Source organism: Bufo bufo, chromosome 11 (genome assembly GCF_905171765.1).
Source record: "Bufo bufo chromosome 11, aBufBuf1.1, whole genome shotgun sequence".
NCBI classification, from domain to species: domain Eukaryota; kingdom Metazoa; phylum Chordata; class Amphibia; order Anura; family Bufonidae; genus Bufo; species Bufo bufo.
In genome coordinates this window covers 205,614-224,184 of record NC_053399.1, presented here as the reverse complement: position 1 = coordinate 224,184, position 18,571 = coordinate 205,614, and the positions used below count along the sequence as shown (strand labels likewise).

At 40.7% G+C, this 18,571-nt stretch overlaps 1 protein-coding gene across 3 annotated transcripts; it reads left to right on the top strand.

The window, feature by feature from the left end:
• The first annotated feature begins 816 nt into the window (after positions 1-816).
• Positions 817-18,279, top strand: CLK2 (CDC like kinase 2). 3 transcript variants are annotated; one of them, XM_040412168.1, is made up of 13 exons: positions 817-973; positions 14,290-14,468; positions 14,548-14,776; positions 15,998-16,091; positions 16,389-16,455; positions 16,532-16,648; positions 16,726-16,892; positions 16,965-17,059; positions 17,179-17,305; positions 17,382-17,464; positions 17,534-17,613; positions 17,692-17,782; positions 17,857-18,279. In XM_040412168.1, exons 2-13 carry the CDS (start codon positions 14,290-14,292, stop codon positions 18,037-18,039), a joined length of 1,512 nt encoding a protein of 503 aa, XP_040268102.1. In that variant the 5' UTR covers positions 817-973; the 3' UTR covers positions 18,040-18,279. The 3 variants fall into 3 exon arrangements, with proteins under 3 accessions (XP_040268102.1, XP_040268101.1, XP_040268104.1); XM_040412167.1 differs by having other exon boundaries at positions 17,176-17,305; XM_040412170.1 differs by lacking the exons at positions 817-973; positions 14,290-14,468; positions 15,998-16,091 and having other exon boundaries at positions 14,582-14,776; positions 17,176-17,305.
• The last annotated feature ends 292 nt before the right edge of the window (positions 18,280-18,571 follow it).

Genomic DNA, 18,571 nt, shown 5'->3' with positions numbered 1-18,571 from the left:
CACTAACAGAAGGTCACGACAGGACATCTGCCCACTAACAGAAGGTCACGACAGGACATCTGCCCACTAACAGAAGGTCACGACAGGACATCTGCCCACTAACAGAAGGACACGACGGGACATCTGCCCACTAACAGAAGGACACGACGGGACATCTGCCCACTAACAGAAGGACACGACGGGACATCTGCCCACTAACAGACCGACCCCACGGGACATCTGCCCACTAACAGACCGACCCCACGGGACATCTGCCCACTAACAGACCGACACGACGGGACATCTGCCCACTAACAGAAGGACACGACGGGACATCTGCCCACTAACAGACCGACCCCACGGGACATCTGCCCACTAACAGAAGGACACGACGGGACATCTGCCCACTAACAGACCGACACGACGGGACATCTGCCCACTAACAGACCGACACGACGGGACATCTGCCCACTAACAGACCGACACGACGGGACATCTGCCCACTAACAGAAGGACACGACGGGACATCTGCCCACTAACAGAAGGACACAAGAGGTCACATGCACTAACATATTGACACCACAGGCGACATACTCCTCAGAGTCATGTCCTCCTCCGCCAGCACCTTGGCAGCTGCTCCTGACCGCCCCCTGCAGGAGTCTCCACAGGGTGGACCAAGCAGCCAAGTCCCCCAACCATTTCACCACACAAGATGGCGGTGGGAGTCGTGTTACGTGCTCTGCGGAAGAAGGTTCTGGGCGGCTCTCGGGCACCGCCCATTTCCCGCCCAGGGCACAGACTAGCCAATCAGCGCGTTTTCTGGGAGTAAGGTAGGCGGGCCGAAGAGAGACGTGCTCGTGAGTGAGGCTCGGGGACGCGCAGACGGAGAACAGTCTGGGAGAGAAGCGGGAAGAGGGCGACCGCAGCCCTGCACTCACTCGCCGTAAACACGGACTTCTTGTGGGACAAGAGAACCGGCCTGGCTGCGAGAACGGTGAGAGGGGGCCGGGAGCGTTGAGGTCACCCGGGGAGGAGGCCGGGCCCGCTGGGGACACTAATGTGTAAGATGGCGGCCGCTGAGACGGGCACAAAATGGCGGCCGCTCCCCCCAGCCTTCAGGCGCCGCTTATCCACACCGTATACTGTAATGTGTGTAAGATATATATACACGTATCTACACGGTATACTGTAATGTGTGTAAGATATATACGTATCTACACGGTATACTGTAATGTGTGTAAGATATATACGTATCCACACCGTATACTGTAATGTGTGTAAGATATATACACGTATCTACACCGTATACTGTAATGTGTGTAAGATATATATATATACACGTATCTACACGGTATACTGTAATGTGTGTAAGATATATATACACGTATCTACACGGTATACTGTAATGTGTGTAAGATATATATACACGTATCTACACGGTATACTGTAATGTGTGTAAGATATATACGTATCTACACGGTATACTGTAATGTGTGTAAGATATATACGTATCTACACGGTATACTGTAATGTGTGTAAGATATATACACGTATCTACACCGTATACTGTAATGTGTGTAAGATATATATATATACACGTATCTACACGGTATACTGTAATGTGTGTAATATATATATATACACGTATCTACACGGTATACTGTAATGTGTGTAATATACGTATCTACACGGTATACTGTAATGTGTGTAATATATATACACGTATCTACACGGTATACTGTAATGTGTGTAAGATATATACGTATCCACACCGTATACTGTAATGTGTGTAATATATATATATATACACGTATCTACACGGTATACTGTAATGTGTGTAATATATATATATACACGTATCTACACGGTATACTGTAATGTGTGTAATATATATATACACGTATCTACACGGTATACTGTAATGTGTGTAAGATATATACACGTATCTACACGGTATACTGTAATGTGTGTAAGATATATATATATACACGTATCTACACCGTATACTGTAATGTGTGTAAGATATATATACACGTATCTACACGGTATACTGTAATGTGTGTAAGATATATATACACGTATCTACACGGTATACTGTAATGTGTGTAAGATATATACACGTATCTACACGGTATACTGTAATGTGTGTAAGATATATACACGTATCCACACCGTATACTGTAATGTGTGTAAGATATATATACGTATCTACACGGTATACTGTAATGTGTGTAAGATATATATACACGTATCTACACGGTATACTGTAATGTGTGTAAGATATATATACACGTATCTACACCGTATACTGTAATGTGTGTAAGATATATACACGTATCTACACCGTATACTGTAATGTGTGTAAGATATATACACGTATCTACACCGTATACTGTAATGTGTGTAAGATATATACACGTATCCACACCGTATACTGTAATGTGTGTAATATATATATACACGTATCTACACGGTATACTGTAATGTGTGTAAGATATATACACGTATCCACACCGTATACTGTAATGTGTGTAATATATATATACACGTATCTACACCGTATACTGTAATGTGTGTAAGATATATACACGTATCCACACCGTATACTGTAATGTGTGTAATATATATATATACACGTATCTACACCGTATACTGTAATGTGTGTAATATATATATATATACACGTATCTACACCGTATACTGTAATGTGTGTAAGATATATATACACGTATCTACACGGTATACTGTAATGTGTGTAAGATATATACACGTATCTACACGGTATACTGTAATGTGTGTAAGATATATATACACGTATCTACACGGTATACTGTAATGTGTGTAAGATATATACACGTATCTACACGGTATACTGTAATGTGTGTAAGATATATACACGTATCCACACCGTATACTGTAATGTGTGTAAGATATATATACGTATCTACACGGTATACTGTAATGTGTGTAAGATATATATACACGTATCTACACGGTATACTGTAATGTGTGTAAGATATATATACACGTATCTACACCGTATACTGTAATGTGTGTAAGATATATACACGTATCTACACCGTATACTGTAATGTGTGTAAGATATATACACGTATCCACACCGTATACTGTAATGTGTGTAATATATATATACACGTATCTACACGGTATACTGTAATGTGTGTAAGATATATACACGTATCTACACCGTATACTGTAATGTGTGTAAGATATATACACGTATCCACACCGTATACTGTAATGTGTGTAATATATATATATACACGTATCTACACCGTATACTGTAATGTGTGTAATATATATACACGTATCTACACGGTATACTGTAATGTGTGTAATATATATACACGTATCTACACCGTATACTGTAATGTGTGTAAGATATCTACACGTATCCACACCGTATACTGTAATGTGTGTAATATATATATATATATATATACACGTATCTACACCGTATACTGTAATGTGTGTAAGATATATATACGTATCTACACGGTATACTGTAATGTGTGTAAGATATATACACGTATCTACACGGTATACTGTAATGTGTGTAATATATATATACACGTATCTACACCGTATACTGTAATGTGTGTAATATATATACACCGTATACTGTAATGTGTGTAAGATATATATACGTATCTACACGGTATACTGTAATGTGTGTAAGATATATACACGTATCTACACCGTATACTGTAATGTGTGTAATATATATATACACGTATCTACACGGTATACTGTAATGTGTGTAATATATATATACACGTATCTACACGGTATACTGTAATGTGTGTAAGATATATACACGTATCCACACCGTATACTGTAATGTGTGTAATATATATATACACGTATCTACACCGTATACTGTAATGTGTGTAAGATATATACACGTATCCACACCGTATACTGTAATGTGTGTAATATATATATATACACGTATCTACACCGTATACTGTAATGTGTGTAATATATATATATATACACGTATCTACACCGTATACTGTAATGTGTGTAAGATATATATACACGTATCTACACGGTATACTGTAATGTGTGTAAGATATATACACGTATCTACACGGTATACTGTAATGTGTGTAAGATATATATACACGTATCTACACGGTATACTGTAATGTGTGTAAGATATATACACGTATCTACACGGTATACTGTAATGTGTGTAAGATATATACACGTATCCACACCGTATACTGTAATGTGTGTAAGATATATATACGTATCTACACGGTATACTGTAATGTGTGTAAGATATATATACACGTATCTACACGGTATACTGTAATGTGTGTAAGATATATATACACGTATCTACACCGTATACTGTAATGTGTGTAAGATATATACACGTATCTACACCGTATACTGTAATGTGTGTAAGATATATACACGTATCCACACCGTATACTGTAATGTGTGTAATATATATATACACGTATCTACACGGTATACTGTAATGTGTGTAAGATATATACACGTATCTACACCGTATACTGTAATGTGTGTAAGATATATACACGTATCCACACCGTATACTGTAATGTGTGTAATATATATATATACACGTATCTACACCGTATACTGTAATGTGTGTAATATATATATATCCACACCGTATACTGTAATGTGTGTAATATATATATACACGTATCTACACGGTATACTGTAATGTGTGTAAGATATATACACGTATCTACACCGTATACTGTAATGTGTGTAAGATATATACACGTATCCACACCGTATACTGTAATGTGTGTAATATATATATATACACGTATCTACACCGTATACTGTAATGTGTGTAATATATATACACGTATCTACACGGTATACTGTAATGTGTGTAATATATATACACGTATCTACACCGTATACTGTAATGTGTGTAAGATATCTACACGTATCCACACCGTATACTGTAATGTGTGTAATATATATATATATATATATACACGTATCTACACCGTATACTGTAATGTGTGTAAGATATATATACGTATCTACACGGTATACTGTAATGTGTGTAAGATATATACACGTATCTACACGGTATACTGTAATGTGTGTAATATATATATACACGTATCTACACGGTATACTGTAATGTGTGTAATATATATATACACGTATCTACACCGTATACTGTAATGTGTGTAATATATCCACACCGTATACTGTAATGTGTGTAAGATATATATACACGTATCTACACCGTATACTGTAATGTGTGTAATATATATATACACGTATCTACACGGTATACTGTAATGTGTGTAATATATATATACACGTATCTACACCGTATACTGTAATGTGTGTAATATATATATACACGTATCTACACCGTATACTGTAATGTGTGTAATATATATATATACACGTATCTACACCGTATACTGTAATGTGTGTAATATACGTATCTACACGGTATACTGTAATGTGTGTAATATACGTATCTACACGGTATACTGTAATGTGTGTAATATATATATATACACGTATCTACACGGTATACTGTAATGTGTGTAATATATATATATACACGTATCTACACCGTATACTGTAATGTGTGTAATATATATATATACACGTATCTACACGGTATACTGTAATGTGTGTAATATACGTATCTACACGGTATACTGTAATGTGTGTAATATATATATACATGTATCTACACCGTATACTGTAATGTGTGTGTAAGATATATACGTATCTACACGGTATACTGTAATGTGTGTAATATATATACGTATCTACACGGTATACTGTAATGTGTGTAATATATATACGTATCTACACGGTATACTGTAATGTGTGTAAGATATATACACGTATCTACACCGTATACTGTAATGTGTGTAAGATATCTACACGGTATACTGTAATGTGTGTGTAAGATATATACGTATCCACACCGTATACTGTAATGTGTGTAAGATATATACGTATCTACACGGTATACTGTAATGTGTGTAAGATATATACGTATCTACACGGTATACTGTAATGTGTGTAAGATATATACGTATCTACACGGTATACTGTAATGTGTGCAAGATATATACACGTATCTACACCGTATACTGTAATGTGTGTAATATATATACACGTATCTACACGGTATACTGTAATGTGTGTAATATATATATACGTATCCACACCGTATACTGTAATGTGTGTAAGATATATACGTATCCACACCGTATACTGTAATGTGTGTAAGATATATACGTATCTACACGGTATACTGTAATGTGTGTAAGATATATACGTATCCACACCGTATACTGTAATGTGTGTAAGATATATACACGTATCCACACCGTATACTGTAATGTGTGTAAGATATATACGTATCTACACGGTATACTGTAATGTGTGTAAGATATATACGTATCCACACTGTATACTGTAATGTGTGTAAGATATATACACGTATCCACACAGTATACTGTAATGTGTGTAAGATATATACGTATCTACACGGTATACTGTAATGTGTGTAATATATATACACGTATCCACACAGTATACTGTAATGTGTGTAAGATATATACGTATCCACACTGTATACTGTAATGTGTGTAAGATATATACACGTATCCACACAGTATACTGTAATGTGTGTAAGATATATACGTATCCACACCGTATACTGTAATGTGTGTAATATATATACACGTATCTACACGGTATACTGTAATGTGTGTAATATATATACGTATCTACACGGTATACTGTAATGTGTGTAATATATATACACGTATCTACACGGTATACTGTAATGTGTGTAAGATATCTACACGGTATACTGTAATGTGTGTAAGATATATACGTATCCACACCGTATACTGTAATGTGTGTACTATATATACACGTATCTACACGGTATACTGTAATGTGTGTAATATATATACGTATCCACACCGTATACTGTAATGTGTGTAAGATATATACGTATCCACACCGTATACTGTAATGTGTGTAAGATATCCACACCGTATACTGTAATGTGTGTAATATATATACATATCCACACCGTATACTGTAATGTGTGTAAGATATATACGTATCCACACCGTATACTGTAATGTGTGTAAGATATGTACACGTATCCACACCGTATACTGTAATGTGTGTAATATATATACACGTATCTACACGGTATACTGTAATGTGTGTAATATATATACACGTATCTACACGGTATACTGTAATGTGTGTAAGATATATACGTATCTACACGGTATACTGTAATGTGTGTAAGATATACACGTATCTACACGGTATACTGTAATGTGTGTAATATATATACACGTATCCACACCGTATACTGTAATGTGTGTAAGATATATACGTATCTACACGGTATACTGTAATGTGTGTAAGATATATACGTATCTACACCGTATACTGTAATGTGTGTAATATATATACACGTATCTACACGGTATACTGTAATGTGTGTAATATATATACGTATCTACACGGTATACTGTAATGTGTGTAATATATATACACGTATCTACACGGTATACTGTAATGTGTGTAATATATATACACGTATCTACACGGTATACTGTAATGTGTGTAAGATATATATTACCTCGTATCCACACGGTATACTGTAATGTGTGTAATATATATACGTATCTACACGGTATACTGTAATGTGTGTAATATATATACGTATCTACACGGTATACTGTAATGTGTGTAATATATATAGACAGGTATCTACACGGTATACTGTAATGTGTGTAAGATATATATACACGTATCTACACGGTATACTGTAATGTGTGTAATATATATACGTATCTACACGGTATACTGTAATGTGTGTAAGATATATATTACCTCGTATCCACACGGTATACTGTAATGTGTGTAATATATATATATTACCTCGTATCTACACCGTATACTGTAATGTGTGTAAGATATATATTACCTCGTATCCACATGGTATACTGTAATGTGTGTGTATATATGTATCTACACGGTATACTGTAGTGTGTGTGTGTATATATGTATCTACACGGTATACTGTAATGTGTGTGTATATATGTATCTACACGGTATACTGTAATGTGTGTGTATATATGTATCTACACGGTATACTGTAATGTGTGTGTATATATGTATCTACACGGTATACTGTAATGTGTGTGTATATATGTATCTACACGGTATACTGTAATGTGTGTGTATATATGTATCTACACGGTATACTGTAATGTGTGTGTATATATGTATCTACACGGTATACTGTAATGTGTGTGTATATATGTATCTACACGGTATACTGTAATGTGTGTAAGATATATATACACGTATCTACACCGTATACTGTAATGTGTGTAAGATATATATACACGTATCTACACGGTATACTGTAATGTGTGTAATATATATACACGTATCTACACGGTATACTGTAATGTGTGTAAGATATATACGTATCCACACCGTATACTGTAATGTGTGTAATATATATATATACACGTATCTACACCGTATACTGTAATGTGTGTAATATATATATACACGTATCTACACGGTATACTGTAATGTGTGTAAGATATATACACGTATCTACACGGTATACTGTAATGTGTGTAATATATATATATATACACGTATCTACACCGTATACTGTAATGTGTGTAAGATATATATACACGTATCTACACGGTATACTGTAATGTGTGTAAGATATATACACGTATCTACACGGTATACTGTAATGTGTGTAAGATATATATACACGTATCTACACGGTATACTGTAATGTGTGTAAGATATATACACGTATCTACACGGTATACTGTAATGTGTGTAAGATATATATACGTATCTACACGGTATACTGTAATGTGTGTAAGATATATATACACGTATCTACACGGTATACTGTAATGTGTGTAAGATATATATACACGTATCTACACCGTATACTGTAATGTGTGTAAGATATATACACGTATCTACACCGTATACTGTAATGTGTGTAAGATATATACACGTATCCACACCGTATACTGTAATGTGTGTAATATATATATACACGTATCTACACGGTATACTGTAATGTGTGTAAGATATATACACGTATCTACACCGTATACTGTAATGTGTGTAAGATATATACACGTATCCACACCGTATACTGTAATGTGTGTAATATATATATATACACGTATCTACACCGTATACTGTAATGTGTGTAATATATATATATACACGTATCTACACCGTATACTGTAATGTGTGTAATATATATATATACACGTATCTACACCGTATACTGTAATGTGTGTAATATATATATATACACGTATCTACACCGTATACTGTAATGTGTGTAATATATATATATACACGTATCTACACGGTATACTGTAATGTGTGTAATATATATATATACACGTATCTACACCGTATACTGTAATGTGTGTAATATATATACACGTATCTACACCGTATACTGTAATGTGTGTAAGATATCTACACGTATCCACACCGTATACTGTAATGTGTGTAATATATATATATATATATATATACACGTATCTACACCGTATACTGTAATGTGTGTAAGATATATATACGTATCTACACGGTATACTGTAATGTGTGTAAGATATATACACGTATCTACACGGTATACTGTAATGTGTGTAATATATATATACACGTATCTACACCGTATACTGTAATGTGTGTAATATATATACACCGTATACTGTAATGTGTGTAAGATATATATACACGTATCTACACCGTATACTGTAATGTGTGTAATATATATATACACGTATCTACACGGTATACTGTAATGTGTGTAATATATATATACACGTATCTACACCGTATACTGTAATGTGTGTAATATATATACACGTATCTACACGGTATACTGTAATGTGTGTAATATATATATACGTATCCACACCGTATACTGTAATGTGTGTAAGATATATACGTATCCACACCGTATACTGTAATGTGTGTAAGATATATACGTATCTACACGGTATACTGTAATGTGTGTAAGATATATACGTATCCACACCGTATACTGTAATGTGTGTAAGATATATACACGTATCCACACCGTATACTGTAATGTGTGTAAGATATATACGTATCTACACGGTATACTGTAATGTGTGTAAGATATATACGTATCCACACTGTATACTGTAATGTGTGTAAGATATATACACGTATCCACACAGTATACTGTAATGTGTGTAAGATATATACGTATCTACACGGTATACTGTAATGTGTGTAATATATATACACGTATCCACACAGTATACTGTAATGTGTGTAAGATATATACGTATCCACACTGTATACTGTAATGTGTGTAAGATATATACACGTATCTACACGGTATACTGTAATGTGTGTAATATATATACGTATCTACACGGTATACTGTAATGTGTGTAATATATATACACGTATCTACACGGTATACTGTAATGTGTGTAAGATATCTACACGGTATACTGTAATGTGTGTAAGATATATACGTATCCACACCGTATACTGTAATGTGTGTACTATATATACACGTATCTACACGGTATACTGTAATGTGTGTAATATATATACGTATCCACACCGTATACTGTAATGTGTGTAAGATATATACGTATCCACACCGTATACTGTAATGTGTGTAAGATATCCACACCGTATACTGTAATGTGTGTAAGATATCTACACGGTATACTGTAATGTGTGTAAGATATATACGTATCCACACCGTATACTGTAATGTGTGTACTATATATACACGTATCTACACGGTATACTGTAATGTGTGTAATATATATACGTATCCACACCGTATACTGTAATGTGTGTAAGATATATACGTATCCACACCGTATACTGTAATGTGTGTAAGATATCCACACCGTATACTGTAATGTGTGTAATATATATACATATCCACACCGTATACTGTAATGTGTGTAAGATATATACGTATCTACACGGTATACTGTAATGTGTGTAAGATATGTACACGTATCCACACCGTATACTGTAATGTGTGTAATATATATACACGTATCTACACGGTATACTGTAATGTGTGTAATATATATACACGTATCTACACGGTATACTGTAATGTGTGTAAGATATACACGTATCTACACGGTATACTGTAATGTGTGTAAGATATATACGTATCTACACGGTATACTGTAATGTGTGTAAGATATACACGTATCTACACGGTATACTGTAATGTGTGTAATATATATACACGTATCCACACCGTATACTGTAATGTGTGTAAGATATATACGTATCTACACGGTATACTGTAATGTGTGTAAGATATATACGTATCTACACCGTATACTGTAATGTGTGTAATATATATACACGTATCTACACGGTATACTGTAATGTGTGTAATATATATATATTACCTCGTATCTACACCGTATACTGTAATGTGTGTAAGATATATATTACCTCGTATCCACATGGTATACTGTAATGTGTGTGTGTGTGTGTGTGTATATATGTATCTACACGGTATACTGTAGTGTGTGTGTGTATATATGTATCTACACGGTATACTGTAATGTGTGTGTATATATGTATCTACACGGTATACTGTAATGTGTGTGTATATATGTATCTACACGGTATACTGTAATGTGTGTGTATATATGTATCTACACGGTATACTGTAATGTGTGTGTATATATGTATCTACACGGTATACTGTAATGTGTGTGTATATATGTATCTACACGGTATACTGTAATGTGTAATATATATATATTACCTCGTATCCACACGGTATACTATAATGTGTAATATATATATTACCTCGTATCCACACTGTATACTGTAATGTGTGTGTATATATGTATCTACACGGTATACTGTAATGTGTGTGTATATATGTATCTACACGGTATACTGTAATATATATATATTACCTCGTATCCACACGGTATACTATAATGTGTAATATATATATTACCTCGTATCCACACGGTATACTGTAATGTGTGTGTGTGTATATATGTATCTACACGGTATACTGTAATGTGTATCTGCACATACTGTGTATATATTGAATAAAACTCTAAACGCAGCACTTCCATTCTGCACGAGCTGAACCCAAAGATGAGACCTTTTCTACAGACACAGAAGACCCATTACTGTCAGATATTGTCTAGATCCGTGTCGGGGAGCGCTTCTCCTTTGCCGAGATGGTCCGCCCCACCTCACAGGCAGATCAAGGTGCTGATTAGACAGCATGAATACTGCACAGGTGTGCCTTGGGCTCCTTTCACATTTGCAGCAGGATGGATCTGGCAGGCTGTTCACCCTGTCGTATCCGTCCTTCCGCTATTTCGTCGGACCGCCGCTCTGTCCTCATTGACTATAATGGGGCGGAGCTCCGGCGCAGTATGGCAGTTCGTGGTGAGAGGCCGCCGGACTAAAGTCAGACATGCAGGACTTTTAGTCCGGCGGCCTTTCGTGTGCTGCGCCGGAGCTCCGCCCCCGTCCTTATTATAGTCTATGGGGACAGAGTGACGGCACGGCGAAATAGTAGATGGACAGCCTGTCGGATCCGTCCTGCCGCAAGTGGGAAAGTATCCTTAGACTGCCCACAATAAAAGACCACTCTGAAATGTGTCAGAAAACCATTCAGTTTCTGGTGTGGCCACCATTTGCCTCACGCAGTGCAACACCTCTCCGTGGCATAGAGTTGATCAGGTTGCCGATTGTGGAATGTTGGTCCACGCCTCTTCTGTGCAAAGTTGCTCAATGGATCCTGAGGCCTACAACAATGGGCCTCAGGATCTCGTCACGGTTCGTTGTCCATAACATACGCCTGCCCATACCATAACCCCACCGCCACCATGGGCCTCTCCGTCAGCAAACCGCTCACCCACACGCTGTCTGCCATCTGCCCTGAACAGTGAAAACCGGGACTCCTCCGTGAACAGAGCGCCTCTCCAACGTGCCAGACGCCATCGGATGTGAGCATTTGCCCACGTAACGATGAACTGCAGTCAGGTCCAGACCCCGATGAGGACGACGAGCACATGAGCTTCCCTGAGACGGTTCTGACACTTTGTGCAGAAATTCTTTGGTTAGGCAAACCGATTGTTGCTGCAGCCGTCCGGGTGGCTGGTCTCAGACGACCATGGAGGTGGACATGCTGGATGTGGAGGTCCTGGGCTGGTTACACGTGGTCTGCGGTTGTGAGGCCAGTTGGATGTACTGCCAAAATCTCTGAAACTCCTTTGGAGACGGCTTATGGTAGAGAACTGAACATTCATTGCACGGGCAACAGCTCCGGGTGACATTCCTGCAGTCAGCATGCCAACTGCACGCTCCCTCAGACGTTGTGCTGTGTGATCAAACTGCACATTTCAGAGTGGCCTTTATTGTGGGCAGTCTAAGGCACACCTGTGCACTATTCATGCTGTCTAATCAGCGCATTGATCTGCCACACCTGTGAGGTGGGATGGGTTATCTCGGCAAAGGAGAAGCGCTCCCCGACACGGATCTAGACGGATTTGTGGACAATATCTGACAGTAATGGGTCTTCTGTGTCTGTAGAAAAGGTTTCACATCTTTGAGTTCAGCTCATGGAAAGTGGGAGCAAAACCGCAAGTGTTGTTGTAGATCATACTGGTTATATACAGTATAAGTAGGAATGTGGTACAGATGCCCTTATGATAGGTCTTGTGGGGGGGACTCCTGGCACACCAGTGTGTAGAGGGCGCTGCAGTCTCCCCAGTATACCAGGAGCAGTGCCCGCCGGTCTTAAGAGGACTTGTCGGGAGAACCCCTTTAATGTTTCCTATCTTTACTGGCCACATATAGACTTTATACTAAAGGGATTTAATATATGGGGACATGCGATTACACACCCTCGTACACCCCCCGAGCCGGTGGCGTTGCCTAAACCTTTTTTCCCCCGCACACCCCTGGTGACCTCAGGATATGAGGTACTTCCTGGAATGTGAGCTGTCGTCTCCTGGGTAATTGGTGGGATCTTTTTAGGGGTAAGACCTGGCTCGGGCAGCAGTATTTTAGGATGCTGGATTTAGACTCCTGGGAAGCTGTTGGGGCCATTAGACCGGAGCTTTTCTTGATACTACATAGGTGCACAGACCATAGCCTGGAAGATGGGGGTTGTAGTTGAGCCGTGCTGATGGCCGTCTGTCTCCCTTACAGATGCCGCACTCCAGACGGTACCGTTCATCTGAGAGGGGCAGCAGAGGAGGAAGCTACCATGAACGCTACAGAAGCCGCAAGCACAGACGGAGAAGAAGCAGGTCGAGATCCAGCAGCAGCGGAAGGGGTCGTGACCGGCGCTACAGACATGGAGACAGCTATCACGAGAGGTCTCACAGGTGAGTGACTCCCTCCTATCTCGGGGCAGCTCGGCTTACTTCTTCTGGGACCTGGTGATGATGGTTCCTACCTTTCCAGCTATGAAGCACGATCTTCAGACAGACGAGCGTATGACCGCAGATACTGTGAAAACTACAGAAGGAACGGCTACAGCCGAGAGAGGGGAGATGTCTACTACGAGGCAGAGTATCGTCACTCCTACGACTACCACCGATCCCGAGACGACAGCTACAGGAGCTGCAAGAGCACCAGACGCAAGCAGAAACGCAGGAAGCGTAGATCAAGGTCTTATAGCCAGTCCTCATCGGTGAGTAGTCCCTGTAACTCCTTGTTTTCCTCCCCTCTCTCCGTTTCTTTCTTAAAGCAAGATTGGGTAAGTGTTCCCCTCCCCCATGCTGTGTTAATTAGGGGATCGGCTGCAGTTCCTGGTAGAGGCCTAGACTGTATGGCTAGATAGGTGTAGTAATAGTATTACCCTGCTCCCTCATAGCATCTGCATGTGTCGTATAGGTGATGTGCCCCATGAAGCGGGCAGTTAACCAATCACTTGCATCTTGTGGCAGCGTGCATGTGTGATTCTAGATATGGGAGCCCCCTGATGGATGTGGAGTGCAGGGGTGTAGCATAGTGAGTGTGGCCCAACCTGCCGCTCTCCCATCATGCCCTGCTGTAGGCTGTCTGGGCATGCTGGGAGTTGTAGTTTTACAACAGCTGGAGAGCCGCAGGTTGGCCATCCCTGATCTAATGTGTACAGGGTCTCCAATGGGATAGCGCATGGATATCCTCATGCCCAATCCTTAATTGGAGCAAGTCACCACCAGATGTGTCCAGTATGAGATTTATTGAAGATGTATGGAGGCTGCAGCTGTGGGAGGAACTGGAGTGGGGGGGGGGGGGGGGGGGGGAGTTGTAATGTGTCATGAGGACTGCAGGGGGGGTTGTAGTGTCACCTGAAGACTGCAGACGTGGGGGGTGTGGGTTGTAGTGTCACCTGAAAACTGCACATGTTGGGGGGGTTGTAGTGTTACCTGAGGAGTGCACATGAGGGCAGGGGGGGTTGTAGTGTTACCTGAGGAGTGCGCATGGGGGCAGGGGGGGTTGTAGTGTTACCTGAGGAGTGCGCACGGGGGCAGGGGGGGTTGTAGTGTTACCTGAGGAGTGCACACGGGGGCAGGGGGGGTTGTAGTGTTACCTGAAGATTGTTCACCTTTTTGTTGTTACTTTGTGCTCCTGTTTTTCCTGCTTTGCTTGGATTAAGACAATTAGCGAATGTTTTTGCTTTTATTTTTCTGATTTCTTTGATTTCTCAGTTAGTGTATTTGTATCTTGACCTGTTCCCTTGCAATATCCCTATCGTTATATATTCCTATGTGCCGTATGAATTGGCTGGGAATCTACTGCACACCCTCCTACCTCAAACTACAATGTGAATTTCCAAACCAACCAACCTATGTGCCGCTGGTTTGAAAATCTGATTGGCTGGTGAATGGTGGTGTTTTGCCGTGAATTGACGGGCCCGTCACAACAGAGGAGTCGCCAGAGCAGCAGGCAGGCCAAGAGTGTGGAAGACGACGTGGAGGGGCACCTGATCTATCGCAGCGGCGACTGGCTACAAGAAAGATGTACAGCCAAATCGTAACATAATTTAGCTCTCTAGTTCTAAGCTCCCCCTCCCCAGAGACGCTGCAGACTGTCTGTCTTTTGTGTTCATATGATTTGTATTTTAAAGACACAGAGCAGCCCCCTCCTCCTCCTCCTACTTTACTCTCATTTAAAGCTCCCATGTTATATAGTGTTGTGGGGCAGGAAGTTAGAGTAACTTAAGGCTCCACGCCCAGCCTGATACCGGCCTTTCACTGGCTCTAGTCGTGGGGAGTCCCCAGCTTGTCCTTACCCATCTTCTCTGCTTCCCTTCACAGATGAGATTGTCAGTACTCTGGGAGAAGGGACATTTGGCCGAGTAGTGCAGTGCGTAGACCACCGGAGGTGAGTGCTGAGGGAGACTTACCCTAGGATAGGTCTCTGCTGACGGGACTTGTCTAATGATTTCCGGTCTCCGCAGGGGAGGCATCCGGGTGGCTTTAAAAATCATCAAGAATGTGGAAAAATATAAGGAGGCGGCACGACTGGAGATAAACGTCCTGGAGAAGATTAATGAGAAGGACCCAGAGAATAAGCAGTAAGTGCTCCCCCTGCAGATTCCTTCATTGTGTGGCCATGTGTGTGTGCTTATGACGTGTCCTGTGCTCTCTGCAGCCTCTGCGTCCGCATGTTTGATTGGTTCGACTATCACGGACACATGTGCCTCTCCTTTGAACTTCTGGGCCTCAGCACGTTTGACTTTCTCAAGGAAAACAATTACCTTCCGTATCCCATTCACCAAGTGCGGCACATGGCTTATCAGGTGTGCCTCGCAGTGAAATGTAAGTGCTGAGAGGGGGGGGGCACAATTCGGCCAGGGCAGGCTGAAGTAAGTTGCTGCTGTCCTTTTGCAGTTCTTCATGACAATAAGCTGACGCACACAGACCTGAAGCCGGAGAACATCCTCTTTGTGAACTCGGACTTTGAGCTGAGCTACAACATGGAGAAGGTGGGTGCTTTTGCTGGGTACCCTCCGGCTGTGGCATTACTTTGGGTGCAGCCCTTCAGCCTTTGCCTAATGCTTGTACTCATGTGGTCTCTCCCTGTGACCTCCCTCCACCCAAGAAGAGAGATGAAAGGTGTGTAAAGAGCACAGATATCCGGCTCGTGGACTTCGGCAGTGCCACCTTTGACCACGAGCACCATAGCACCATTGTGTCCACACGGCACTACCGTGCTCCAGAGGTGATTTTAGGTGAGTGCCGGTTGTGCTGGGTTTTTGGGTGAGGATGAGCTTCAGTGGCTGACCCTTTCCTCTTGTGTCCCCCCAGAGCTTGGCTGGAGTCAGCCTTGTGATGTCTGGAGCATCGGGTGCATCGTCTTTGAGTATTATGTGGGTTTCACCCTCTTCCAGGTGAGAAGGTTTCTTTCCTTATTACTGTGCTCTGCTCTATTCCTGTCACTAACCACCTGTCCTCCATAGACGCATGACAACCGGGAGCACCTGGCCATGATGGAGAGGATTCTGGGCCCCGTCCCAACCCGGATGATCAGGAAGACGAGGTGAGTGTACGGTGGTGTGTCTACGTCGCCCCCCTCCTGCTCTAGGGTCACTGTTACACCGCCTGTCTCTACCTACAGGAAACAGAAATACTTCTACCACAGCCACCTGGACTGGGACGAGAGCACGTCTGCGGGCCGATATGTGCGCGACAACTGCAAGCCCCTGAGGGTAAGGACTCTGCAGTGTGTATGGGGGGGGCCCCCTAAGGCTCCGACCATGGCTGACATCTCCTCTCCTTCCAGAGGTACATGCTGGGTGACAGTGAGGAGCACCACCAGCTCTTTGACCTGATTGAGGCCATGTTGGAGTACGATCCGTCCAAGCGCTGCACGCTTTCACAGGCCTTGAAGCACGCCTTTTTCAGCCCGCTGAAGAGTGACCACGCCTCCAAGCACTGGGACCTGGGCCGGGACATCAGCCGATGAGGCCCTTTGTGACACAGTCTCTATAAATATATATATATAGTGTAAAGGGGCGAGCAGCGCCTGCCGTGTACATAGATGAGCTTGCTGCCCCCGTGGTGGTGGGTTACACTGCTCCTGTACAGTTGTCCTATATTTATGATGTCAGTGTTATGGCGGCGACAGCGCGCTACATTTCGCAGTGTTTTTATATAAAATGTTTTGTACAGTGATTTGTGAGAAATAAAACACAAGCTGTTTGTACATGGGTTTGTGCTGTGACACTGTAACGAGTCCTGCAGCAGTATATGGAGCCCCCCACGGGCTGGTTATGAACGGTGGTCACATGGTCACCCCCCTTCCTTCCAATATAGTATAATACTACCCACAGCCTGACTGGTAACAGAGCAGTATATGGAGCCCCCCACTGGCTGGTTATAGACGGGGTCACATGGCTGCTGGGGGAGTAACCTGGTTACCCCCATCCCCCCATAGTATAATACTACCCACAGCCAGACCAGTAACAGAGCAGTATATTTTCAACCCATGGAGGTCT